Source organism: Filicampus tigris, chromosome 10 (genome assembly GCF_054856515.1).
Source record: "Filicampus tigris isolate MCC_2025a chromosome 10, RoL_Ftig_1.0, whole genome shotgun sequence".
In the NCBI taxonomy this organism is placed as follows: domain Eukaryota; kingdom Metazoa; phylum Chordata; class Actinopteri; order Syngnathiformes; family Syngnathidae; genus Filicampus; species Filicampus tigris.
This window is the reverse complement of record NC_141226.1, coordinates 24,990,359-25,016,468: the sequence shown is the minus strand read 5'-3', so window position 1 is coordinate 25,016,468 and position 26,110 is coordinate 24,990,359. Positions and strand designations below refer to the sequence as shown.

Genomic DNA, 26,110 nt, shown 5'->3' with positions numbered 1-26,110 from the left:
ATTGAACACAACGACAAAAGAATTGTTGAGTGCTGACGCAGATGAACGTGTCAAGACTGCCACAGTATAGCTCTGAATTTTTTGGGCCTTAAGTATCGGTGGCTGATATCGAGTAACCTAAAAATCAGGCCGGTCTCGGCATTTGTTTGTTTGGCTATTCTCTTGCTTTGTTGATACGCAACAAAGCATCAAGGTGGAGGTCAAAGGTCATGACCGGAAACCCAACGACGAGGACGGCAAATTGAAAAGGTTGGCTCCGTTCCAGAGGCCACTTTTCAGCGCGGCCCGCGCGCGCGCGCGCGTCAGGACGTAATCTTCTTTTCTGCCCGTCAGCGGCCGGCCCGGATTACGACCCGCGTCGTCGTCGTCGTCGTCAGCGCGATTACTGGCGCCGGATTACAATCGGCAAAGTGACGCAAGCGCACGCGCAGGCGCGGAAGGAGGAAGGCGGCGTCCGCAAAAGACCAAGCGCTCCTTTATTTTATTGATTCATCCGAGCGGGGTGGCGACGAGGCCATCGCGAGTCTTCGCGTCGCCGATCAGACGTAAGCTCTGGCCGTCTCCGCCTCCGACGTGGGCGTGGCCTTGTAGACCTTGGCCGGAGGAGCGTTGCCGTAGTAACCGCTGAAAGACAGAAAAGGCCACTCGTCAGGCGGCGGGGGCACCCGCTTCTTTCCCGGGCCCCGCCCGTCGCTATGCTAAGCGTCAAAGCGAGAGTCAAGACGCCTTTGCGTCAAGGAGGCCTCATTCGACAAAAGCCGAAGCCGGCGCTCTTCGAACCGAATTGGAATACAACAGGCGGCTTGAAAAGAACCTAAATAAATAGGTCTTCGAGCCCTCATTTGAAACCTACAGCTAGAAAGCCTCATTGGAAACCCCAACCCTAGTTGGAAGGAAAAAAACAATTGAAACCTGAGTTTCCAAACCATTTCAACCCCTAACACTAGCTTCAAAGCCTCGTCCGAAACCAAAGCCCAACTTGAAAACCCGAGATTAATCACCTACTTTGAAACCCTAATCCTAGTTGGAGACCCTACTTTGAAATCCGAACCCTTGTTTGAAACAAAACATTTCTAAGCCTTACTTTGTCCTGAAAGCCAAAGTTCAAAAGTTCAGCTGTCTCGAAGCCCTCGTTTAAAAGTCAAAAACGGGAAAAAGTGAAACGGAGAGCGTGAATTGCACAGAGGAAGCCGCCGCCGCCGCCGCCGTCCGGAAGGTCCGACGTGATGCGGTCAGGTGGCGGCGGGCGTTTTTGTGCGGCGCCGTACCTTTTGTGGCCAGCGGCAGGCGCCGCCCTCTTGCAGGCGGTGCACAGCAAGCCGCCCCCCAGCACGGAGAAGCAGGCGGCCACCCAGCCCATGTAGAGGCCCACCCCCAGCTCGAACCTGCAAACAAGGTGAACGGGCGCGTGGCGCATGTGCGGCTTGACGCGTGCGCGTGACTTGACGCGTGCGCGTGACTGACTTGACGCCCATGTAGAGCGGATTGTAGAAGTCCTGCACCACCATGCTGGCGTACCACGACACCGCCGTCAGGCAGCAGACACCTGCGAGCACAAACGGGACGGACGCTGGCTGACCGGCTTCAAAGACCCTCGCCCAAGGAGGCCCACGCCCCCCCCCCCCCTTTTGTTTTTGTTAAATGCTAATGGTCAATGGGCTGTCACTTATATAGCGCTTTTGTTCCCACCCGACAAAAACCTCTGCGGGCGTTCTGTGGGACGCCGCCGCTTGTTGAGAAGCTCCATTCGTGGGCTTTTGTGTGATATCAAACTCGCGCTTCCGTGTCTCATCTTCAGCCGCGCAAGAGCGCGCGCCGGCCGCGGGGCTTTCATTTCCAAGGCCGCAGGAAGACGAGCGCGATCCGGGCGACGTCGTGACAAGTGAATAAAGTGGCAATGGAATCGGCGTCCGTCTCGCCGTCGGTCCAAGGCAAACACACAGCAAGCGACGCCACGTTTGACTGATTGGAAAACACCGTGGAGGCCCTCGGAGCGTTTTACACACACAAAAGCGAAAAAAAAAGAGCATCTGGGATACGGTTGGGCCACTGCTGGAGAGAAAGACGCAAACGCCGACGTGAAGGCTGGCGACCGAGCCATCATACTTTTCGGTTGCTCGATAGTAGTAGTTTGGCCAAAAGGGATTAGAAAGGCCGACCGAATTCGTTTGCGCTCTTCCTGTTAGTGACGCGCTAAAGACGCGACGCCAGGAAAGCTGGAAGCAAACCTTTTGGGCTTTTGGTTGACTAAAACAATCGAGGCGAAAAACGCCAAAGGGTTTCGGAGGGCTTCGTCTCACCGGCCAGGACGCCGAGGATGCCTCCGGCGACGGCCATCTTGGCCTTGGAGCCGTCTCCGGTCGAGCCCATCTTGATGCACTTGAGGCCCAGCAGGGAAACCGCCATGGACGCCAACCCCAGCAGCAAAGACACGATCATCAGGGCGCGGCACGCCTGCACGTGAGCTGCGGCAAAGACAAACTCCGGCTTAACCGCCTCAGTCCATACGAGAGCCCGACAAAAGCGACACGGCACCGCGGGACCGTCGAAGGCCAGAGCCTCTGGAGGAAAAAAGATTCCGCCCCCCTCCGAAAAGTGGACCGACGGCCCAAAAACGCTGAACAAAGATGAAAGAAGCGCAAAGCCTGAAGAAGGGTCAAGAAATCAAAACAAAGACCGAAAGACGAAAGGGGAGGCCAAGGCAACGAAGGAGAAAAGTGAGGACATATGCAAGAAGGGATGGGGGCCAAGGAAGCGAAATGAAGACTCGGCGAACTCGGACAACTTTTCGTAGGCGGGCTCACCATGTACAACGAAAAACCAAAAGAAGAAATGCGATGCGGGAAAACGAGGACGATCGAAGGTGAATGAGGAGCAAGAGCGGGAACGCCAACACCAGTGGAGAAGGGAGGCAAACAGAAGTTGGTCGTGAGGCCAGTTAATCATTGGCCGCCATCACCATAAAATGGCCGCCGCGCCTCTTTACGATCGGCCAGCAGCGAGAAGAAGGCTGAGGCCGCGTCTCCCGTCTGGTTGACGCAAAGAGACGCTTCGGAAGGAGACAAAGAAACAGGCTTGAAGTATGAAGAAGTTCCAAATGAAGGCTGAACGAGACGAATTGAATTAGAAGAGGGCGAGGGCCGGATGAAGGAGACAGTCAAAGACACTTGTCAAAGGGATGACGGACGCACGGGCACACAAGGAAGGCCAAAGACGTGAAGACGCAGGCTGACAAAGAGAGTGAAAGGAAGGCTGCGGAGGAAGACGGGAAAGGCCACAAAAGGAAGTCCAAAGGAGAAGAGATGAAGGCCGAGGAAGTTCAAAAGACGTCTCCGGAAGAAAGCTAACAGGAAGAGAATGAAGGCTAAAGCTAATGCAGGAAATGAGAGCTCCATCCAAAGCAAAGGAGGGTTCAAAGAGGAACGTGAAGGCTACGGAGAAGGTCCGCGGCGATAACGAAGGCTGAGAGGGAAAAGGAGAGCGAAGGCACCGGAAGAAGCGGAGAAAAAGGAGTTGGTCGAAAAAGAAGAAATGAAGGGGAGCGAAACGGAAACGGAAACAAGCGAGCTGAAGAATGAAGGCGAGCTCGAGTCGAATGAAGGCGAGCTCGAGTCGAATGACGGCTCGAGGAATAAAATGGGGAACGTTCAAGACGGTTTGGAAGGCGGGAGGAGCGCCGGAGTGCCACGGTTGCCGCGTCAAGATTTCAAAGCGCCGGCAAGGCAAAATTCTCGCACGCTCTCTTGGACGAGAAAGTGACAACCCGGGCCGGAGAGAGAGAGCAAAAGCGGCAAGGCCGGAACGCGGGGGCGGCGGGGGCGGCGGGGGCGGCGGAGCCAGCCGGCCGGCCGGCCAGCCAGCCAGCCGGCCAGCCAGCCAGCCAGCGAGCCAGCCAGCGAGCGGCCCACCTACCGGGCAGCGAGAGCAAGGACTCAAAGTCCCGGCACTCGGCGATGCCGGCGCTGTTCTCGGCGCACGAGTGCCACAGGTTCTCAAACTGCCGCTGCGAGATGATCACGCTGCCCGACACGGTGGAGATCTTCCAGTAGTCGTTAGCCAGCGCCGCGCCCGTCAGCAGCCAGCTCAGCAGGCACATGGCGAAGCCCGTCGCCTCCACCGCCGTCGACATTGCCGCCTCGCCCGCGCTCACCGAGAGGGAGGAGAAGAACAAGAAGCGCCGGGTTGCCGGCCAGGATCCCAAGGCCAACCACCACAGCGACCAGAGCCACGGGAACAAAGACGCCTGCTACCCTGGCACACGACGACCGCAATGGCGTGTCGGCGCCACCGGACTTTGCCCTCTGACGGGGGCCATAAAACGCCCTCCTCCTCCTCCCGCTCAGTATCGATTGCCGCGGGCGCGCCGCACCCACCCTCCGTGACGTCAAAGGGGAAGGGCGGCATCGGGCCAGAGAAGACGGGGGATGGAGCGGAGCACAAGGAAGGCTTCTTCGGGCCAACGGACACCCAGGAAGGACAACGGCAAGCGGAAGCGACGAAGGCCAAAGAGGAAAGTTCGCACAAGAGAAGGAGCCCATGCAGCCTTAACGTGAAGGAAGGCTCGAGAGGAAGGCTCAAAGAAGAAGAAAAGGAAGCCCAACAGAAGAAGAAAGGATCAATAGGGAAGGCTGAAAAAAAAGCACCGGGACTACGGCGTGGGCTTTGGACATTCGCCGAGAATGAGCGCTGACAACGATCCAAAACGGGAATGAGGGCAAAGGAAGGAAAGGGAGTGGAAAATGAAGGCAAACACAAGAAATGAAGGCTTCTTTCTGTAAGAACGCTAACGGAGGCTTCAGAAGGAGCCAATCAAGGAGCGTTTGCAAGCCAATCTCAGATGACAATGCAAACTCAAGAGGACCCAAGAGGGGGGGGGGCGTCCTGCTCTTGCTTTGCGGCCGGTCCGGGATTGGTCATCGCCAGGCGCCCCAGAGCGAGCAAAGTAATCGCCGACGACCATAGAAGCACATCCTGACCCGGCGGGAACCCGACGACGCAAACGTCCGGTCGTCATCGCCCACGACGACGACGACGACGGCGGCGGCGGCACTTACGGCCTGCCGGCCTGCGTTTTGTGCTTTTATGGTTTCATCACCAGCGCCGGTCAACGTTCAGCGAGTCACGCAAATGCGATGGCAATGACGGCAGCCAAGCAGGACAACGCCGCCGCCCGCCGCAGAGTCGGGGTTGCGCGACAAAACAAGGCCGCAGAAATAAAGATGACTCTCATGAAGGAGAGAGGTAACTTGAGAGCAAGAACAAAGTAGACCAATGAAGGCGACACTCAATTCAAATCAAAGTTACAGTACATGTCGGAGAAATGAAGACTCAACAAGTGCAACATGCAGGCCAAACCAAACTCAAGTGAGGGCCAAAGTAGCGCAAATGAAGGCCAAACAAACATGACATCAAGCCTGCATGAAGGCTGCACAAGTCCAAGGCAGAAAAGGACTCAACGGAAGCCAAACAACACCCGCAGGCTCGACGAGAAGAAAACATGACGGTGACAACTTTGGATAAACAAGTCATGAAAGTCAAACAAAACAAGAACACAATGATGCTCCAAGTAGGGCGAGTGAAGGCCGACGAAGGACCCGATTGCCTGGTGCCTGGGCGCCCCCTGCTGCCTGGTGCCTGGGCGCCCCCTGCTGCCTGGTGCCTGGGCGCCCCCTGCTGCCTGGTGCCTGGGCGCCCCCTGCTGCCTGGTGCCTGGGCGCCCCCTGCTGCCTGGTGCCTGGGCGCCCCCTGCTGCCTGGTGCCTGGGCGCCCCCTGCTGCCTGGTGCCTGGGCGCCCCCTGCTGCCTGGTGCATGGGCGCCCCCTGCTGCCTGGTGCATGGGCGCCCCCTGCTGCCTGGTGCATGGGCGCCCCCTGCTGCCTGGCCTGCCACAACGCAAAGTCGCCAGCCCGCATCCCCTTCCACATTTTTTCACATTTGAACAATATGAAAAAAAGTTCTTTTTTTGGGTGTGTTTTCTGGTACACGCATATTGTCGGTTGACCAGCCTTTTTAAAGAATTGGGGGGGGGGGTTATTATATCATGAATTGTATTCAGATTTTCACTATGGCGGGCCGGCACCGATTTGAAAATGGCGTATTTGTCCTACGTGAGGTTAGGAAGTGTGACGCCCTCGCTACTGAGCGCGCAGCCGACCGGTCCAACCGGTTCGTCGCGAAGCGGCCCCGGCCAGCCCTTCCACCACTTCCCAGCATCCGCAAGCAAGTTTATTGGGCGTTGCGAGCGGTCGTCCGTCGCGCACCGGCTGCGCTTTACTGCGTCGTCGCGCCCATCGAGGCCGCCATGCGCCCGGGAGGCTGGCCACGATGAAGACCTCGCTGCTGCTCATTCAAGTCCACCTCGTCCACTGTGAGTACGCGCAGGGACAAAAACAAACACCGAGTGCACCGCGCGCCATCGGTGACTTCGCGACGCGACAATTAGCCTTTTCTTTTTATCTTGCACTCGACAAATACGCCATATACTTTACAAAACTAAAGCTAAAACTAATCAAAACTAAAGCGAAGCATTTTTGAAGAAAAAACCCCCCCACTAACAAACCTACTCTAAAAACGCATTAAAACAAAATGAATAAAAAAAAAACAATAAAAAAAAACAATTACAGCTATTGGCCTCCTCAAGGCCAAGGAAAAAAACATTTTTGGGTCCAAAGGTAGTCGAATGGTCTCCGGGTCCAATTCTGGACATATCGACATTTGTGACAACAGAATGCGATTTGGCAATTTCCGAAAGGGACTCGGATGGTTACTAAAAGGAGTGTTTGTGCTTTGACGTGCTACCGTTGGCTCTTTTGGAGAATGTTTGCGTGATTTTCACATGCAACCAACCAAAGGCTCTTTGCACTAGCGATGGACGTCTTTCCCGATCTCGCATCCCCACAACACACATGCAAGTTGTATATAAAGAAAAAAAGTCCACTGTTCCAACTTAAGTATTCTTGGCACATTTGTTCTCCAAAAGTACGGAGCAACCATTTTCAGATCGGGCGACATCAAAATGTGTGTTGTTGACCATTGTAACCTGTTAGCATGCGACGCGCTAATCCGCACATAGCATTAGCCACATGCTAACAGCCGGGACTACAAGACGCCGTCGGCCAATGTCGCTCATGTCGGCGTGCTCTTGCTCTTGCTGCTCTTGTTCTTCCTCTTCAGATGTTTGGAGTGCGGTGCCGCCACCGAGTCACGTGACCATGGATTCCATCAACATGCGACACGTGCTGAGGTGGCACCCCCCGCGGACGCCGTGCCTGAGCCTGTTGCGGTACTCGGTGCAGTTCCAAGGGTGCGTTACTCCCATCCGTGTCCAAACGCGAGCACGGGTGTTACCGAGCCGAGCCGCAAGGTACAAATACCGAGGGAACTTCGAACGTCGTCGTCGTCGTCGTCGTCTCGGTTTACATTTCACATTGCGCGCAGCTGCAACAAAGCGCTGCGCACCAGACGCAGCGTAAAAAACGACCATGAAAATAACGGCAAGAAAATTGTACCAATCCTTCACGAGCTCGATTCGCTGGCTCTTGCCGCGCGCGTCGTCGTGTGACGTTTGGAGACGGGCGGGCGGGCGGGCGGGCGGGCGGCACCTGACCCAAGCGGACAACGGGCAGCGCCGAGACTTGGGTGAGCGCATTTCATTTCCCAAACAGACTCCAAGAGGCCTTTGAACTTTCAAGACATCTTTCTTCAACTTTTATTCAAGTCATTTGAAATGAACATATTACAATGAAATTGTAATGGGGCCGCATGCAACGTATTATTACAATGAAATTCAGTCTCCGATGAAAATCAGTCGCGCGATGAAATTCGGAGGAACTTTGCACCCGTGGAATCGGTAGGACGCAGCAAAATGCAGCCCTTTTTGTCGATCTTTTGCCACTTGCTGTCCACTGAAAATGACATCGCGGGTGCTCGGGCTAGGCCGGCGGCGTTTGGCTCGGAAAATTTGAGACGGTGCGAGTCATAATATCGTGAAAATAATTTTGCCTTACGTCAATGCGCCTCGAAGGTTTCTGCTTGCACCCCAAACATTTCAGTTTAGGAGCTGTGCTCCAAGTAAAAAAAAAAAAAAAAAAAAAATCAAATCAAGTAAGTGAGGCTGGCTGAGGGCTGAGGTAACAATGTCGCGGCTCGGCTGTTTTCTGGGTCGGGTCGCAAGCCGAGCGGCAGTGATGTCGTTTTCAGTCGAGAGTCAAGGAGCAAAATGGCCGCCCCCTCAGATGGATCTTTGGGCAAATATCTCTTTCGGTGTAAGTAACCTCAATTATCTTTTAGGCCGCTCGGAATGTTGGCTGAAAAAGGTCATGTGGGCGGGAAGCGCCTGAGGGATGGAACGCCTCGCTCGACGGGCAACATTCTCAAAGCGGTGGGTTGGGTGGCGATGCGAGTCACGCCAATTAACTTCAAACGCGCTACAATCATGCCAGGAAGTCACGTCTCACCTTGCTCTCGTTCTCGTTCTCGTTCTCGTTCTCCTCCTCCTCCTTTCCTTTGGTTTTGAATTCTGAAATTGAAAAAACAACAACAAAATTCAATCGAAACAAAACGACAATTATCACACCATTTTCATATTTGTCAATGAAGCATCATACTCCCGTATGACTTTCGGGGTTGATTTTGAAAGCTATTGACTTTGCGAAAGCTGTCCGTACGGCACGTACACAAAAAGGAAGGTCATCGAGTTGATCTTATGAGACAATACTGTACCCGTTGACCTGTTTTTCCATCTTACACTTGACGGATACGATCGATGTTTAAAGAAAAGGACAAGTCATTGTAAAAGTAAAACAACTTTTGAGCCGTTTGACTTTGTTGCTGTTGTTGTTCCTTCACGCGGCGGACGCGACCCGCAGCGAGTTCGAGGTGACGGTCCGGAACGGCACCTGGGTGGACTCCCCCGAGTGTCGGGACGTGACGCGCACGTACTGCGACCAGACCTCGGACTTGGGCTCCGACTCGGACTACAGCGTCCGCGTGCGAGCCGGCTGCGGCTCCCGAACGTCGGCGTGGGCGCGACTGTCGCCGCCGTTCAACAGGAGGCACAGTAAGCCCGCCGGCGCGCCGGCGGATCGAATCGACTTAGCTTTGCTTCCAGACCAGAAAATAACGTTTGCCGTGCTCCGTAAAGTTAGAAAGTTGCTCTGCGCAAAGGGGCAAAACGATTTCAAGCCTTGTGTACGCCTTGCGGATGCGCCCGCTGTATTCACGCGTTTGTCAACGTACTCACACGTGTTCAGCCAAGTTGACGGAGCCCCAGATGACGGTGTCGGCGGTGGGCGACGCCCTCCTGGTGTCCTTCGAGCAGGCTCCGCCCACGGCGTCCATTGAGGTGGAAGTGCGGGAGAACGGCACCGCCCCGGGCCAGGTTAGCTCAGCCTCGCCATCCGGAGTGAACTCGACGCGTTGATCGCCCAACTTGTCCCGCAGGCTCGCGTGTTCACCGTCCCGGCCGAGGAGAAGCTGCTGCACGTCGCCGACCTGCGGGACGGGAGGCTGTACTGCGTCCGGGCCCGCGTGCTGCTGGACCAACAGCTGCGCAGCCAACATACCCGAGAGCAATGCGTGCGGGTCGCAGGTACCACTTTACAAGCATTGGTCACAAGGTCGTTGGACGCAACCGACCGACGTCGCTAAATGTCTGGACCCCCCCGCCAAGGTCCCCGCGCCCCCTGGAAGAGTCCCACCACCGCCGTGCTGACGCTGCTCCTCATGGCGGGCGTGACCTTCGCCGCCTTCTGCTGCGTCGTGCAGTGCCGCACGCGCCGCTACTGCCGCAAGGAGTCGCCGCCGCCGCCGCCGCGCTCGCTGGTCAGTTGGAGGCGGGGGGTTAGGGTTCGGAAGATGAGGAGGAGGAAGGCTTGATGTTTCCAATGATAACGATGATGATGATAAGGGAAGGATGACACGGCTATTGATGATGATGATGATGATGATGATGATGATGATGTCGCCGCAACCCAATTGGCCGGCCACTCCTTCGGTTGCCAACGAGGCCGTCCGGGCGGTCTGCGCCGTGGCTTTGAGCGAGCCAAGCGTCCAAACTGGAGTGGGCGCTCCATCGCCATGGCCATCGCCATCGTCATCGTCATCAACCTCTTTGTCATTCGTCCGACACTGACAAGCGCGGTCCCGGTTCTTCCGCAGCTCGTGGCCGGGCCGGCGCCCGCCGTGCCCAGCGAGCCTGAGCGGGAGGTGTGCGCCCAAGTGCGGCTGGTGCCCAAGGACCAGCGCCTCCACGCGGGCCACAGCGCTTACGGGTGACGGCGTCGGCCGACGGACGGACGGACGGACGGACCTTCGCGTCTTCTCCTCTTCTTCTTCTTCTTGCGGGATCGGGTCAGGGAAGGTGCACCGGGCCGTACGCGGCCGCTCTCCAAGGACGAGCGCCGGCGCCGCCGAGCAAGCGGGCCGACCGGAACCTTCAAGGTCACACCTTGTGACGTAGCACAAGAAAAGAGCGCCCGACTTGTGCATGGTCCTCCGAGACGCGACCGTTGCGCTTGTGGTGGGAAAGGCCGTTGGTTGGTGGCGCAGGGCGGTCCGGAGGCGCCGGCGCCTTTTTCTGCTCAGGGGACGCGGTCCGAAAGGATTTTGCAGGCCGGCCGAAAGCTTGGCATCCTGAGCCGGCCCACTTGGATGTGCGGCCGTTCCAGTTGCTCCCGTTGTGTGGCGGTGGCTCAATAGGGGGCGCTAGGGAGCCGCCCGTAGGCCCAGCTCAGCTGAGTCGCCTTGAATCAAAAGACTAAAAAGCCAAAGAAAACACCAACGGCAATAGTTCCAACTCCTGTCAAAGTATGTCCTTTTACATGAGCAGGATAAACGATGAGTCCGATTCAAAGTTGACGCACACTGTCAAAGGAAATGATGGTTGCATTTATTCGGTCAAGTGGTTGCACAAAACCAAATCTCCTCGATCCAGATGTATTTTTCAAGTGGATGGACGGTCTGCTTCAAAAACACAAACCAAAAAAACCATCTGCATGGATGGGTTTTGCGCAAGCACTTGACGAACCCAAACGATGCCCAACGTTTTTCTTTGTTCCCCGTGCAATTCAAAAGACGTTGTCGAGGTTGGGGGGTGCGCTTGCAAACGTACCGCTGGCACGGGGCACGCGCGCACCTCCAATTTGGCCAACTGCGTCCATACAAATTGCAGCGGAATTTGATGGGCAGAAGGCCGGCCAACGTCACCTCCGCCAATTGGCCGTGTGTGCATGCGCGCGCGCATCGGTGCCTCCTCAATTTGGCTCATTTGTACACGTTGCGCTTCATGCTGACTGTGCTATTGGAAGGATTGTGCGCAGACATTTACATGCAAGCGCTTATGTTCATTTGGATTTGGATTAAACACAAACAAAAGCCATCTTTGGATGTCACTTCTGACCAATAAAAGATCGTCTAACTCAGTCATCCCAGCACATCAACTTCAACGTGCGCTTCAGCCCAGCACAAACGTGAGCTTCGTGGATCGCGATACGGTCGTGTCGTGACCGGGGGCGGAGCCGGAAGGTGGCTAATGGGCGGGCTCGCAAAAATCAGGGCGGGCCGGAATATTTCTCTCTCGCGGAAGCACGATCCTCCTGTCCCGGCACAAAGTGTATTCAAACAAAAGGACAAAGTGAATAAGATGAAGTTCGGATCTTCCTAACGCCACCACAATTATGCCATTGTGAATCAATAAAAACGCAAATTGAAAACTCATTTAAGAATCTCTTCTTTTTTTTTTTCATGGGCTGGGCCGTCAAGTCCGTCCGTCCATCCATCTGGGTGCACACCCAGGCCCAGCCGTGATCGGGACATTTGGATACGGTGACATCCCTCGTATGCGAACGGCCCCCAAGTGCAGAACACAAAAGTAAACAAAGCGTTTTATGAATGAATTTTTTTGCAACGTGATTGGACGAGACGGCCATGGAGTCCATCAGCGAGCGCTTCTGCGAGCGTCACGTTGCTGCGCTTTGTTTTTTGTCTTTTGGATTTGCTGCTGCGTTGACACCCAGAGCTTGCCGGTGTGAAGTTTGCGGTGAAAAAAAGCAAAGTGGCGGCAGCTGAAGAAAACGCGTGACGACGAGGCTCGGGTGGAGACGACGTTTATTTGGGATGCGGAATGTCAGCGCCGCGGGTCGGTTCCGCTTTGCGGTCTCCCTGAAACTTGACTCCACAACCTTTTGACCTCCGAGCAAAAAAATCAGCTTTCATAACTCGTCTTTGGCTCTCTTACAATACTTGGACACAAAAACAGTTTTGAGCCAGAAACACATCATTGCTTGTGTTCATTATTATTATTATTTTTTTTTTCCTGGGGAACCAACTCCCTTCTAAACATAGCATCAACTTTTCAAAACATGACAGCAGTATTTCTATGCGGTTGTCAGTGACTCCAAATTGTGGTTGTTGTGGAAAAAAATCAATACACAGCAGTGCCTTGAGTTACGAGGGGAATGTTGTGTCACATGCCGGAAAATTGGCTGGCTCTTTGTAACGTTGCAACTTACAAAAAAAAAAAAAACACTTCATTACAATTACATGCAATTCCAAAGAATTGCGTTTTCGCCGCATGGCATCAAGTGCAAACGTTTCTGGCGTGCCTGCCTTGGCTTTGCGGGGGCCGGCGGGCGGGCCCGCAGGCGGGCGGGCCCGCAGGCAGGCAGGCCCGCAGGCAGGCAGGCCCGCAGGCAGGCAGGCAGGCAGGCAGGCAGGCAGACAGGCCTTCACGCCTCTCTCAACTCATCAGTGCGCCACTCACACTCAACACTCCTCCGTTGCCGAGGATCAAGAATATATGACTGAGCACTGTCATCTTGTCGGTCCAATCCGTTGCTGGAAGAGTTACAATGCTGCGTCGTGGATGCTCATTTTTGTTCGCTCACAGCTAGTGGACCGAAAAGCAAAACCATTTTGAAATATGTAACCGATTTTGTTTTCTGTTGCGTTTGAGAGTAAACTTGAGCGGGGAGGGAGGTGCATAAAAGCAAAACTCGTATCTCAAGGCAAACAATGACATCTATTTTGTAACATGAGGAGGAAGCGATTCAACGTTGATTCACAGTCAAAACGGCCCCCTGAGGGAAACCACAACTACAAAAACGAGTTTGACACCGCAAAGGAGTTTAAAACATGGAAGTATTCAAGTTAAATTAAAAAAGAAGTGTAACAACATCTTGACCCATCGCACGGCAGAAGCGGGCCGCTTCCGACAGTCCAATGACATCTGGAGGTGGCGAACAAGAAAAAAAAACAGTCGTCGCGGTCGTGGCCGGCTGTCGGTGACGGCTTCGAGTTGACCGAGTGCGACGGCGCAAAGGGCAAAAAAAATAGAAACGGTTGGCGGGCGTCAGAAGTGCAAGTCCAGCTGGATGCGGTGCTCCAGGACGCCGATGAGCAGCATGATGCCGAAGCCCAGCAGGATGCCGGCGTTCTGCAGCAGGAAGTAGCCGCAGTGGCCGAAGCCGCCCTCGCCGCCGTCGTCGTGCAACATCTCCGGCACCTGCGGCGCAGATAGCGCCACAGCAGCGCGTCAACCACCGGGGGGAGTGGCGCAAAGCGCCTCCGCGAGCACATTGCCCATTTGGCAGCTTTCGAGACTCGATTCCATTTTGGGGTCACCGTCCGTTTTCTCGCATCTTCTTTTGGGGACAATATGGTCATTTGAATGATCGATCGTTCAATTCAAATTATTTGCTGAAGCTTAAGGCGACAAATGGCACACAAACACACTTTGTAGGTCAGTGGCCGCTATGGAAAGTAGTCAAAAGTATGGCGCGCATTTTCTGTAGGGCGGCGGCTGCTCGTGACGCAAACGCACACCGGTTCCCACACCGGCACGCTTCCAATTTCCAAATAAAGCAGGGTGCACTTGTCCCGTGGGTCGGCGGCTGCTGCTAGTGACACGTGCGCGTGCGTCAATCATTTGCACTCACCATGTCGACGAGCGCCACGTACAAGAAGAGGCCGGCGGTGAGGGCGAAGATCCACATGCAGACGTTGTCGGCGTAGTGGCCGATCAGGATGCCCGTGGCCATGCCCAGGTAGGCCGTGGTGGCCGACAGCAAGTTGTAGAGGGCGGCCTGCCGCACCGTCATGCCCGCCTTCAGCAGCACCGCAAAGTCGCCTGAGGCAAAGCGCCGCCGCCGCGGGCGTCAGTCCGCGGCGGCCCCGAACAGCCCGTTCGCCCCCCCCCCCCTGACACTTACCCAACTCGTGAGGCAGCTCGTGGCAGAAGACGGCCACCGACGTGCTCAGGCCGCTGGACAAACCCTCGCTGAAGGCGGCGCCTGTCAGGCAAACGGCCGACGTTAGCATCCCGCCATGTTAGCTTTCCAACGTGGGCTGGGCTGGCCGTCCTCATCTGACGGCGGCATTCAGGCCCGGCGATTGCTTTTCCTCATTTGCTCCTTTTTTCAAGGCCACAAAGTGCCGCGCCCGCACGACTTCCAGACCCGAGTGCTCGAGTGCGTTCGGAGCAACAAGGACACACCGAGCGTGCGCAAACGCTCATTCGGATGCAGGCTGGTTATTTCTTAGCGTATGTCAAGTCGGGACGGAGCAGCGGCAGTGACTTCAAGTTGCCCAAAAGTGCGATCGAGACATTCCCCCGAGCGCCGGCGTGACGTTCGGCGTTTGGGGCTCTCCAGTTGTGCCTTCCAATTATTGCACTTTGGAGCCCGATTACATTTAGTACCTTTTGAATTGCCTATTTGCCTATTCAGGCTTCGCTTTTGGCTGGTTTCACTTTGAAACCGCTTTGACGAGAGCCGCGTCTGCGGGGAGGCTCCGCCCGCTACGGAAGGCAAGACGGAGGACGGAGGACGGAAGGCGGCGGCGGCTCACCGATGGCCAGGCCGTCGCTGAAGTTGTGCAGGCCGTCGCCCATGATGACCATCCAGGCCAGCGTGGCCACGCCGGCTTGCTGGAAGTGGTGGCGCGGGTACGAGTGGGCGTGGCTGTGCGGGTGGTGGTTCTGCGAGTGGTGGTGGTGGAGGATGTGGTGGTAGTCGTGGTGGTGGTGGTGCAGGCTGTCCGCCTGGCCCACCGTGTCGTGGAAGTGCGAGTGGCATTTGTTCTCGCAGTCCTCGGCCGCGTAGCCCCGAGCCGCCTCGCTCGACGACTTCTTCAGCATCACCTGCTCCTCCTCCGCCACGCCGTCCTCGTCGGGGCGCTCGGCAAACAAGCCGGCGCCGTTGGCTTCCGCGTCTGCGGGAGGTCGGACAAAGGGGCGGGCTCAAAGGGCTCGCCGGCGGCCGCTCCGTGGATCCGCTCCGCCCGAGCCTTCCACTCACCTTCGCCGGCCTTGGGCCGGTAGTCCGTCAGGGCCAGGGGCTTGTCCGGGCTCTCCTTGCTCTTCTGCTCCTGCGCGCAACAAACCGCGACACGTCAGCCGCGGCCCGTACGTCATGCCGGCGACGCGGCCGGCCTTCCTCAAAAAGAAACGCCGCGCCTCGCGAGGAAAACGCCGGCTTTGGCCTTTCGCACAAAGCGGAGAGACGCAGGACATCCCCGCGCCCGCCCTAATCGAGACGTACACAGCAGAACAGCTAGCTCGCGCCGGAGACGGCTCCGGTTCATTGAGGCCTGCCGGGTGTTATCGCGGTTATTTGAGCTCCGACGGTCGGCGGTCAACAATTCCACGGCTCCATTTCGCCCCCCCGCCCCGCGTCCGTCCCTTTCGCACTCGACGGGGAGCTGAGAAAAAGGCGGCGTGAGAAAGCGGCTACACTTTGTGCCTTTTGTTGCCCTGACGACGGCACGCGGCCCATCTCACCTTCTTCTTTCTCTCCTTATACATTTTGCCCAGGGTCAGGAAGTGCTCGATGAGAAACATCAAGTAGACGCCGCCCAGAGCCGTCAGACCCTTCCACATGCCGTCCAGGTCGTGGTCGTGGTCGTGGTCGTGGTCGTGGTCGTCGCCGTGCCCGTCGTGCCCGGAATGCTGGTGTCCCACCTGCGACTGCGCGGACACAACAAGCGCGTTAGGATTCACTCCTTATCCAAAATGTGACCATTTTGGACGCCCTGGCCAAACGTCCGACATCCCGCCTCAGAAAGGCAAATGAGGGTCGAGAAAAAAAATGGTCTCTGCGACACGCACGTCCGCTCTGAAGGCACGTCACGCCTTTGGAATTGTGCCCTCCTTCCCTACTCGCTGTGGACTTTTAGTGGGAAAATGGCTCGGCGGCAGTTTGGGAGTCGGGAGCGGCGAGGCGCTCACGTGCGGGATGAGGTGCAGGAAGGCGTCGCCGCTGAGCGTGCCCACGGCCAGCGCCACCAGGAAGCTGAGCAGGAACTTGAAGAAGACTCGGTTCATGAGCGGCAGGAGCACCACGCCCACCAGCGACAGCAGACTGATGACCGTGATGGACAGGAAGCCGCCCAGCCACGCTGCCGCGGGGACAAAGGCGCCAGTCAGTCGGCGAGCCGCCGGCGAGCCGCCGGCGAGCCTCGCCTTTCCGGCCGGACCGGCCGACTCACCTGCCGCGATGCTTTTGCCGCTCTCGCCGCTCTCGCCGCTCTCGCCGTCGTGCGGGACGTGCTCGTGATGCTCTGAAGCGCAGACAAACATTTCAAAATGCCATTTCGCCACTAATTGTGCACAAGGTACAGCCAAAAGCTGCCGCTGGGACAAAAACGCTGTGGGAATAAATCAAGGTGGAACGATATCGGGGGGCCGCAAAATATTTGGCAGCTCGCAATCGCAATTTGTTCTGATCGTCATCGCGGCCAAACTATTTTCTCTTGCCCCGGCCCCCTGAATTCAAGCCGGGATATTCCTCCTCGTCCCCCCCCCCCCCAGCAAAAACAAATACATTCGAAGCTACAGAGCACACGTGACAAGCAATCATGACGGGGGGCGGCGCATTCGGGACCATCTCGTTGGTCACAAGCAAATATACAACAACCACTCAAGCAGAAAACGGTCAAAGCGACATCTCGAAAAGACTCATTTGACAGAAGGCAATATAAAAGAACGTTGGAAGCACGTGCAACGCAGATTTCAAAAGGCACGACAATTGTTGGGAATACAAATGGTACTTGGAAGTCCCAGAAAGGATCTAAAAGACAAAATGGCAAATGCCAGATACCGAGTCCAATTGATATGAGGCAAGTACGCGTTGGTAACATTGCGCAATGTCAAAGAGGCGATCGCTCAGCTGAGGACGCGCGTGGAAGCGCCGCCGCAAAGCTCACCGTGGTGGTCGTCGTGGTGGTGGTGGTGGTGGGCGTCGCGGTCGTCGCGGCGATGGTGGATGCAGGCGCCGGCCTCAATCTGGTGCAGGAGCGCCGGGCACAGCAGGGCCAAGTCGTCCGGGCTCACGCCGCCCTCCTGCGTCATGCCGTGCGACCGCAACAGGCTGGACGCGTTCTCGCACTGACCGACCGCACACGCCACACGCACACGCACAAAACGTAAAGCTCACTATTCTTTCGGGGGGGGGAAAAAACTGACGCCACAGAAACAAAGATGGATTTTGGACTGCACTTGCAAAAAAAGACAGCGCCAGTCTTTCCATTGGCCCAAAGCAACAAGAAAGTCACACATGTCCCGTTGTGTTGTTCTATTGATGGAGATGCAGTGGTAACAACAATTCTTTTCCTAATCCATCAATGTGTCAATTAATCAGATGGCTTTTTTTGTTGGTTTTTTACATGGTCATTTCCATCCCTTCTCTCCTCCAAACAGGACATTCATTCAAATTGACAGTGCAGAAAATGCGCAAAGAGATTTGTTGATGATTCCGTCGGCGGCTCGGTCTGGAGCATCGATGTGAACGTCAACCCGATAATCGGCAAAACGGCTCAGCGTCGCTTTCCCGCATCGGACGATGCTCACTGTTGAGAGACCGGAACTCCAAGGCTTTGGACAATTCGAACTTCAAGAATGCCTCCAAGCAATTACACTGACAATCAATTAGTCATCACCTCTGACGAAAAAAAAAAAAAAAACAAAAAAAAAACCATCCAGGGCGATCATCAAATATTGTTTACAATCAATTCTATCAATGATTCCAATACTGACTCTGATTAAAAGAATTGATTGCAGAAACATTGATTTCCTGAATGGTGTTTATTGACCGATAGTTATTTGCTTACTGATGATCCATCAGTTGTTCATTAATCAATCAAATACGATACGACACGCAAATGTATTCGCTACGCACCTCGACATGCTGATGGTCGTGGTCGTCATGGTGATGGTTTTCATCGCGCGTGCGGTTTCCCGCCGCGCGCACCGGACCGTCGCTGAGAAATCCGGCGCGGTCGAGCGGCGCGCCGGCATCGGCTGCGGCGCGCTCGTCCGCGCTCCGCCTTTGCCTTCCTTTGGGGGGCTCCGAAGAGGCCTGCCGCATTTCCCGGTCGTCGTGCTGACGATGGCGGTGCTGCACCGTCACGCTCCTGATGCGCTCCAAGCCCACGCTCTGCAGCAGACGCTTCAAGCCCGCCAGGGAGATGCTCCCGTTTTCGCCGTACCTGAAACCAGCCGGCCACCCGTCGGCATGTTCGCATCGTCAATTTCAAACTTGAGCTGCTGCGTCAGCTTTTGGAAAAAACTTTCAAAAATTGAGAGACACATCATCGCGCTGTTTTGAAATGAAATTCTTTTTTTCATGCAAAAACGTTCCATGAAAAAAACAATTTTAAAGTACAAAACTGCATTTTCAATTTTTTTGTATTCAAATTGAAAAATTGCATGTCAAACGATATCACGCTGCTTTATGCCACAAGATGTCAAACTTAAATTATTTTGGAAAATGTGCAGAAATGTAATTAAAAATAATCAAATAATGACAAAAATAATGGGAAAAAATGATTACTTTCACATTGTAACTATTTTGTATTTACTGCTGCCAACTCGGTCGGCCGGGACTCTGTTGAAAAAGAGTTTTTTAATTTGTTTTCTTTAAAATGTTAAAATAAGCTTGAAAAAAATAAAATTATCGACATTCGTTTCTAATTTGTATTAAAAATAAATAAATAAATAATGGACGTTAAAGGTGAGGTCAATCCAAACCTTTTTTTTCGCAAATATGTTTGATGCAGGCCCACCGGTCGGAACAAGGCATTCTGATAAATATTGCGTTTGTAGAATAAGAGTTCATTTTTAATTCATATCTGGTGGGGTGTGGGCCACTTTGTCGACTGAAAATGACATCACAGAGGTGCGGTGACCCAATGGACAAGGTGGGAGATGCCCACCTGTCGAAGAGCGCCTCCATGTGTCTCTTCTGGTTCTGCTCGGCCCGTTGCGCGTCCACCACCGCCAACGGGACGCGGCCGCCGCCGAGGCATCCGGGCGCGACCGAGTCATCTCCGGCCGCCGGCGTCGCCGCCGCCGTCGTCAGGAAGACCGTCGGGCCCGTGCCCGGGCCCGGGCCCAGGGCCAGGGCCAGGGCCAGGAGCAGGACGACCCGGCTCGCCTCCTGCCACATCTCTGCAGCACAAAAGCAGCATTTAGCAAATAGCGTCCCACACAGAGAGTTCTTGCACAGAGTCGGTTGTCCTCAAAGTGTCTGGGAGAGTCATAGACATAGAAAGGAGGAGACATGGAAAGTTGGGGCCGAGGCAAGCCGTGGTATTGCCACGATGCCAGGTGTGGGTGGGCAAAAAAGTGCTACAATGCTCAAGTAGGTCGAAATCCAGCGTAGGGCTATTGCACCTTAAAACGTGTTTTGTTTTCTTCTTAATTGAGATAACTCGTTGTTGATTTGGGCTAAACAAAGAAAAGTTGATTTGATTTGGATAACGTCTCTGGAGGCAAGTATGACGCAATTCAACTAGGCGTCAATGATGCTAGGGGCTAAGGAGGCAGGTCGAGAAGTGGCAAGGCGCTTAGGTCGAAAACTTTGATCAAAGGTGAAAGAACAAAAGGTTCAACGGTAAAAGGTGCGTGTATCGCTTCCAGCCTGTTTCACAATAGTTGCCCTTCCCAGCCAATCCAATGTCACACGTCAAAATGACCGCCGGCCTGTGGCACTCACGTCTATGCCTGCCAAATGCCTGGAGAGGCCGGTCATCAAATATATCTGAGCTGCTATAGCGCCATCCATATCAGTTTGCTTACAGGGAGAAAGGGTCAACTGAGGATGCCATCGCGCTTCACACACTATGGGAGCATAAAAACACCTACAGCATGCGCGAGCGAGCGGCTCCTCTGTGGACTATGGCGCGGCTTTTCACGCCACCCGGCCATACAGACTCCACCACCTGGGGTTTAAGAACACCTTGCGGATGTGGATTTTCTAACAAATCGCGCACAGAGTGTTCGAGTGGACAACCAAATCTTCCCCAGCCTCGTATCAATCCTCCCAAGTATCAATCAATACTGGGGCCCCACAAGGGTGTGTGTTGAGCCCCCTCCTCTACACTCTGTTCACCCATGACTGCGCCGCCTTTTGGTTTGACAACAATTGTCTGGTCTTATACTTAGAAAAACACACACAACACAATGTTATTTATATAGCCCATTTCACAACAGCTACGGCTGTAACAAAGCACTTTACGTTTCAACATAAAAATAGCAATAATATAACAAGCACTATGGCACCATCTTCACGAATCTGACAATTTGTCCTTGCCCAGCACTTTATTTTTGGGACGCACCCTCTGATGTCGCTCCGACTCTTACTCTAATGATGCAATCGTGTCACAACTAAATCGATGTTACAGCGGGTTACTTAAGGGGTTTTGTGGTCTATGAACCTGTGGCACTTGACATCAAAGAGTGCTGATGCTCCGAACATAATTTCCTTGTTCCTGTGACAATGACAATAAATCTTGAAATGTGAAATTGGCTGTCGCCGACGAGGGATCGACCGGGACCACGTGGTCATTAAATATGCAGGACAGAACGGGGTGGCGGTTAGGCGATTAGGCGATGCCCAACTCCGACTATACCGTCTGATCTGATCGCGTATGAGAGCAAGAAAAACGGCGCAATGCCTGTGTCTGCCCATTTAAGAAGGATGCGGAACAGAACGACAGCGCTCACTTGACTCACTTTTTGTTCAAAATGTTGTGATATTAAACACATTGCCTTGTAACACGCTAGCACTGTTAATATGAGCACATTTTTGCATGGAGTCTGGTGTCGTCGTGCTCGGTGAGTGGCGACTTGAATGGCGGCCCGTCTTTTCGGGACGAGGACATTTCAACTCGTATTGATTCCAATGTACGACACATTTACATCCACATTTGAAGTTTGCAGCACGCGTGACGCTAACCTTTGCTAGCTGCGTTAGCATCGCGCTAGCGGCAAATTAGCGTCAACTTCCACCGAGGACATCACGGCCGACAGGCCGGGGTAGGAGGCAGGCGAACCGGCTGAGGCCTCCGGGCGGGCGTCAAAATCGGTACCGAGTCCGTCGGACGCGTGGAAACCAAACCGAGTTGACGTCAAAGTGCGCACACGGCACATAAACACTAGCACGTTGTTTTGTGCGCTCGGCACCAAGTCTCCCGGCTCCGTGCCGTGTGCATAAAAGGCGTTCAACCCGGAAACGCCGCCATCATCATCATGTCCGCGGTCGCGCCAACGACAAAAAGCGTCGCGTCCACGCGTGGGAAGCCGATTTTACCTTTTTGTTGTCCGTGCTTCTCCTCCGGCACGGTGCTGCTCGCTCCTAAAGGGATTCTGAGTGGATTCTATAGTGCCTTCGAGGTCTGCGGGAAATCAAAGAGACGAATTCAAGTTAAGGGGCCGTGTGGAGCGGTCAGGGGGCGGGGCGAAGCACAAAGACTCGTCTTGCGATTGGCTGGCGGCCATGTCAACGACGCCAGCCGTCCCACTGTGTTTTTGAGGTTGGATGTCAATCACGAACTGGCACGTCCCCTTCATTTTCTGCAGTTCCTTTTCAAATCAATTGGTTTTCTTTGAACGGTTTCTCTTTGAAAATGCCGACCCGGCGGCAACTTGGACTTCATCGTCCTGCGCGAGGACCCTTGGAGAGGGCACCTGAGCTCCATGGTCAATTGCCCTACCCGCAGAGCCTTTACACTAATGGGGTTGCCATCCAAATCTTTTGACTTTTTTCAGGGAATTTAGTGAAAATTTGCAAAACAAACACGTGACTTTTGCTCGTTTCCAGTTGTAGGCCTCATTATTTTGCCAATATTGAGAGGCGAACCCGCCAAACATACTTTGTCGCCCAGCGCAATTTTGCGTGACTACGCTATGTAGCTACGTGTGATGGAATATCCGATCGAAAGGTGTGACGTCTTCGCCGGTCCTGTCATCGTTTAAGATAAGATAAGAATGCCTTTATTGATCCCACAGTGGGGAAATTTTCAAAACATTTATTCCCAAAACATGTTTCCACAGCCAAAATTCACCTTTTACTTTTATTGAGGAATTGGAAAATCCACTCCCTTCAAGTGTATAAACTTTATGGGGTAAATTTCGATTCAGGTTTATTTTTTATAATTCTTGAAAATTCAAATCAAAAAATAGGTGGATGGAAACCCACTACACAGATCTGACCAGCTAGATGGGATTGGCAGTCGTTTTGCATTTCATGGCGATCGGTCAAAGGCGTCATTGATCGGATCTGCGAAATAAAAGGGACATTCTGTGCTGCCATTTTTAATTATTGTCACAGCATATACAGTTCTTTTGCAATATTTTTCAAAAATGCTGCTTTTTATGCTCGGGTTTTCTCACCCCATTTTCTCTGAATTGAATTTTTGTCATCATTTTTGGGGAGAATTTTTAGGGTTTAATTATTGTTTTTTCCCCCGGTGCATTTCAATGGCAGTCAATTATGCGCAAGTTTCGCGTGGGCCGGGCTGGTGCCAATCCCCTGCAAATATCGAGTGTTGACCGCACACTAAATAAACACGTTATTTAAATAGCTACTTTGGTCCGTCTTCCGATCGCATCGGCACCGTTTTTTTTTACACGCACTGATCGGTGATCGGCTTCAAAATTGCGATTGTGTGAAGCCTATAAAATAGTCTCCGCTTCAGTTAACTAGCTTCTCTGTGTTTGCAGCCGTGTTGTGAGTGGAAGCAGTGCACATCAACGGGGGCCCGCTTTCATCAAGGGAGGTCATAAAAAAAAAAAAATCCCCTTGAGCAACAAACTCCCACTAGATCGGAAACGTCAATTGGTCGGCCAGCAAGCGACCTACACGATGGTGACCGCGATGATGATAACGGTGACGGCGACTCACAGCTGGCGCTTTCTCGCCACATCCCAGCTGAGAGAATGTTTGACAAGTTAGCTGAGTGTCAAGGCCAAGCGCTACCTGTTGAAAAAACTTGAAAACACTGCACATGCATGTTGAACATTACAAAAACATTGAAACATTTAGAGGCTTTAAGAGATTTTTGAACATTTCAATGGCATGAGTGACTGTCAGTGTTGTTGTCCTTTTCCGTACGTGACCACAGAGTGTCGCTGGAGTGCAGGTTCAGTCCTACTTTGGTTGTTTTTTTAGATACATACATATACATGTATATATATACACATGTATATATGTATATATATATATATATATATATATATATATATATATATATATACACATATATATATATATATATATACACATATATATATATACATACATATATAGACATATATATGTATATATTTATATATATACATATATATATACACATATATATTATATATACATACATATATACATATATATATATATTATATATACATACATATATATACATATACATACATATATATATTATATATACATACATATATATACATATATATATTATATATACATACATATATATATATTATATATACATACATATATATATATATATACATACATATATATATACATATATAAATGATAGATGGACCGGCTGATGGGCGGGCCGGTTACTATTTGATTCTGAAGGCGATAAAGGGACCAGCAAACTTGAGTAAAATGCCCGCCTCTGTGTATATGTTATATGTACAAGGGTGGACATAAGTGGTTTCGCAACGCTGTTTTTGCATCACAGTTCATATCTTTGTGTCTCATTGTTGCATAGCAAAACTGCAAATCAAATGCTAACTGTCAAATGAAGTGATGTGTTTCGGGAGCCGTTCTCATGTTCATTCGAAAGAGCCCGCACATGATATTATACGTATATTCCGTGTAGGATGGCGAATATGTACCTGTGTGCGTGGCGTTATATTGTGTGTTTACAACTTGCCTTGATTATAGGGATGTGAAACTGCAACTATCGACGCTAACATTAGTACGTCAACAGCATTTTGCATTTATGTTAGCATTAAGCTAGCAGGCTCCGTTCTTCAATCCGCGTGCAGCAGTTTGCTTGTTTGGAATTGTTTTCTGATGTCCAATCACGCTTCCACATCCAAAAAGACTTGTTGCTTTTCTCGACACAATGCGTCCCATCCCGAACGGATCGATGTTTGACCTTGGTCCGCCGGCAAGCTTCACAAGGTGAGCGACCGTTTCCAGAGCAACGTTCTCATAACGAGAAGAAGACTGTTCAGCGGGAGTGGACATCATGTGGGAATGTTGCGGCTTTTGAGGGCATTGGGAGCCATGTGGGCTCAAATGGTTTTAAAATCACGAGTTGTGCGGCGGCGCCGGTGTCCATGGGAACGAATAAAAAGCTCAAAAAGGAAGAAAGATTCCCCTAAGTGGATTGGATGCAAATCCTCTTTGTGCTCTTTATTGCCGTGTGCAGTCTGTGCGCTCCGTCGGCCTTCTCATCCTGATTATTCTGATCCCGTCCCGAAAAGCCGTTCTTGCTCTCATCCGATAACGCCGTCCGCCGTCTCGTTGCCCCTTCTGCTTTTGCCGTCATGTGATCCGTTTGTCCGCAGCGAGCGACAGCGGGGACCCATTGAGGATTTGGACGTCAATTTGGGGCCGGTTGCTCCCAAACATGCTGGCCAGCCATTCCCCTTTGCGGAGGCTATGCGCTGGGCCCCAAGTCACCTTGCGCATCGATACACATTTTAGTCAGTAGAAACTCTTATAAAGTTAACTTAAATATATAAATAAAGCAGAACCTGATCAGGTTACGTGATCAGACGGCATACTCAGAGCTGGGCATCGCCTAAGCGCCACCGCGTTCCCGTCTGTCCCAACTTCTATGACATGAATTTGTCGTTTACGCTCGTCATTTCCGTTTCCTGCGCTCCCTCTGCAGGCGAGCAGCTTGTTTACCTAGCTAAAGGTAGCGCCAACCCTCTTTTGGTACTGGGAAGCACGCGGTCTTTCGACCTTGAATTTGTTTGACGTGTGGCTGTTTATTTGCCGTCAACTTGACTTGCGCGGCGCAAGCGTCCACATAGCTGAGTGATCATGGTCACCGTTTGGGAATGTTCCGATTTCTCGGCCAGCCCAAGCCTTCAAAGTGGATTTTGAAGAACACGTGATTTTTTTTCCATTGCGCTTGCTGTCACTTCAGAAATTCACTTGAGCTGAAATCTGTCACGAGTCTGAGCTATGCCAGCCCGTGTGTGATGAAAAGCATCCAGGCACAAAACGACTCGGGGGGGGGGGGGATGTGGGGGCTGGCCCTCGGTGGGCGTCGCACTGACACTCAACTTTGATGTCAAGTAGCGGGCTGGGAAATATCATCCTGTGGGCCACAAATAGCCCTCGGGCCGTCACTTTGAGACCCCTGATCTCAGCCTTTGCCAAGGCCAGGTTTTGTGACTCTGAATTGGGGGTCATTGCTAATAAGTGTGGCTGTGCCATGGCCCAGCAGCACTCTGGATTCTGACGGCCCTGTGCAGATTACGTAGAAGATGACATCTGATTGGGAAAAAAAAAAAATCCAACCTGCACGTAAACAAATGTTCCTTTTGTAAGTGAGATGCATGAGCCACTCTCAGGTTGCGCATTTGAAGCAGGATGCAAAGTGAACAACTTGGTTTCCCGGGCACCAGCTCATTTATCAGGGGGCAAAGTCGGACCCCCTGCCTGCGGGACTGCCGGGCTTATCCCTCCGCGGCTCTACGGTGGGGGGGGGGGGGGTCGTAGGCTCTGCGGTGGGGGGGGGGGGGGGGGGGGGGTCGTAGGAGCTCCCGCGGTGCACATGGTGCGACTGATTCAGGACTCCATGCACGGCAATCGAACCGTGGGACAAGCACGCCGCGACCACG

General features: G+C 53.1%; 3 protein-coding genes and 1 long non-coding RNA gene across 8 annotated transcripts; 2 read left to right on the top strand and 2 right to left on the bottom strand.

Annotated features, from left to right (window-relative positions):
- Positions 1-453: 453 nt before the first annotated feature.
- On the bottom strand, positions 454-6,366 carry cldn15la (claudin 15-like a). 4 transcript variants are annotated; one of them, XM_086043546.1, is made up of 5 exons: positions 3,913-5,023; positions 2,301-2,465; positions 1,465-1,546; positions 1,269-1,385; positions 454-624 (listed from the first exon to the last, which is right to left on the bottom strand). In XM_086043546.1, the coding sequence occupies exons 1-5, from the start codon at positions 4,127-4,129 to the stop codon at positions 540-542; spliced, it is 666 nt and encodes a 221-aa protein (XP_085899672.1). In that variant the 5' UTR covers positions 4,130-5,023; the 3' UTR covers positions 454-539. The 4 variants fall into 4 exon arrangements, with proteins under 4 accessions (XP_085899672.1, XP_085899674.1, XP_085899671.1 ...); XM_086043548.1 differs by lacking the exons at positions 454-624; positions 3,913-5,023 and adding an exon at positions 6,108-6,366 and having other exon boundaries at positions 1,091-1,385; XM_086043545.1 differs by lacking the exon at positions 454-624 and having other exon boundaries at positions 1,091-1,385.
- Positions 6,053-11,715, top strand: il20rb (interleukin 20 receptor subunit beta). 2 transcript variants are annotated; one of them, XM_086043543.1, is made up of 7 exons: positions 6,053-6,367; positions 7,174-7,363; positions 8,868-9,058; positions 9,252-9,379; positions 9,442-9,589; positions 9,671-9,822; positions 10,159-11,715. In XM_086043543.1, exons 1-7 carry the CDS (start codon positions 6,325-6,327, stop codon positions 10,273-10,275), a joined length of 969 nt encoding a protein of 322 aa, XP_085899669.1. In that variant the 5' UTR covers positions 6,053-6,324; the 3' UTR covers positions 10,276-11,715. The 2 variants fall into 2 exon arrangements, with proteins under 2 accessions (XP_085899669.1, XP_085899670.1); XM_086043544.1 differs by having other exon boundaries at positions 6,058-6,367; positions 7,174-7,303.
- A 373-nt stretch (positions 11,716-12,088) lies between these two features.
- Positions 12,089-25,321, bottom strand: slc39a6 (solute carrier family 39 member 6). Its single transcript, XM_086043195.1, has 12 exons — positions 25,258-25,321; positions 19,207-19,441; positions 18,171-18,480; positions 17,200-17,380; positions 16,483-16,554; positions 16,223-16,392; positions 15,776-15,961; positions 15,294-15,363; positions 14,845-15,207; positions 14,208-14,288; positions 13,935-14,125; positions 12,089-13,501 (listed from the first exon to the last, which is right to left on the bottom strand). The coding sequence occupies exons 1-12, from the start codon at positions 25,304-25,306 to the stop codon at positions 13,349-13,351; spliced, it is 2,061 nt and encodes a 686-aa protein (XP_085899321.1). The 5' UTR covers positions 25,307-25,321; the 3' UTR covers positions 12,089-13,348.
- On the top strand, positions 21,497-23,315 carry LOC147141540 (uncharacterized). Its single transcript, XR_015088446.1, has 2 exons — positions 21,497-21,807; positions 22,997-23,315. It is a non-coding gene; the product is annotated as an uncharacterized LOC147141540 (long non-coding RNA).
- Positions 25,322-26,110: the final 789 nt, after the last annotated feature.

Excerpts from the sequence above, each read along its gene's own strand:
- slc39a6 (XM_086043195.1), bottom strand. The coding sequence starts at position 25,306 with ATGATCACTCAGCTATGTGGACGCTTGCGCCGCGCAAGTCAAGTTGAC. Across the intron at positions 15,962-16,222 it reads TCCTGCACCTCATCCCGCAC|TCGCAGGTGGGACACCAGCA; the intron begins GTGAGCGCCTCG and ends GTGTCCGCGCAG. Across the intron at positions 14,289-14,844 it reads CAGCGACGGCCTGGCCATCG|GCGCCGCCTTCAGCGAGGGT; the intron begins GTGAGCCGCCGC and ends TTTGCCTGACAG.
- cldn15la (XM_086043545.1), bottom strand. The coding sequence starts at position 4,129 with ATGTCGACGGCGGTGGAGGCGACGGGCTTCGCCATGTGCCTGCTGAGC. Across the intron at positions 1,547-2,300 it reads CATCCTCGGCGTCCTGGCCG|GTGTCTGCTGCCTGACGGCG; the intron begins GTGAGACGAAGC and ends TTGTGCTCGCAG. Across the intron at positions 1,386-1,464 it reads CCGCTCTACATGGGCGTCAA|GTTCGAGCTGGGGGTGGGCC; the intron begins GTCAGTCACGCG and ends CCTTGTTTGCAG.
- il20rb (XM_086043543.1), top strand. The coding sequence starts at position 6,325 with ATGAAGACCTCGCTGCTGCTCATTCAAGTCCACCTCGTCCACT. Across the intron at positions 9,380-9,441 it reads ACGGCACCGCCCCGGGCCAG|GCTCGCGTGTTCACCGTCCC; the intron begins GTTAGCTCAGCC and ends CTTGTCCCGCAG. Across the intron at positions 9,590-9,670 it reads GCAATGCGTGCGGGTCGCAG|GTCCCCGCGCCCCCTGGAAG; the intron begins GTACCACTTTAC and ends CCCCCCGCCAAG.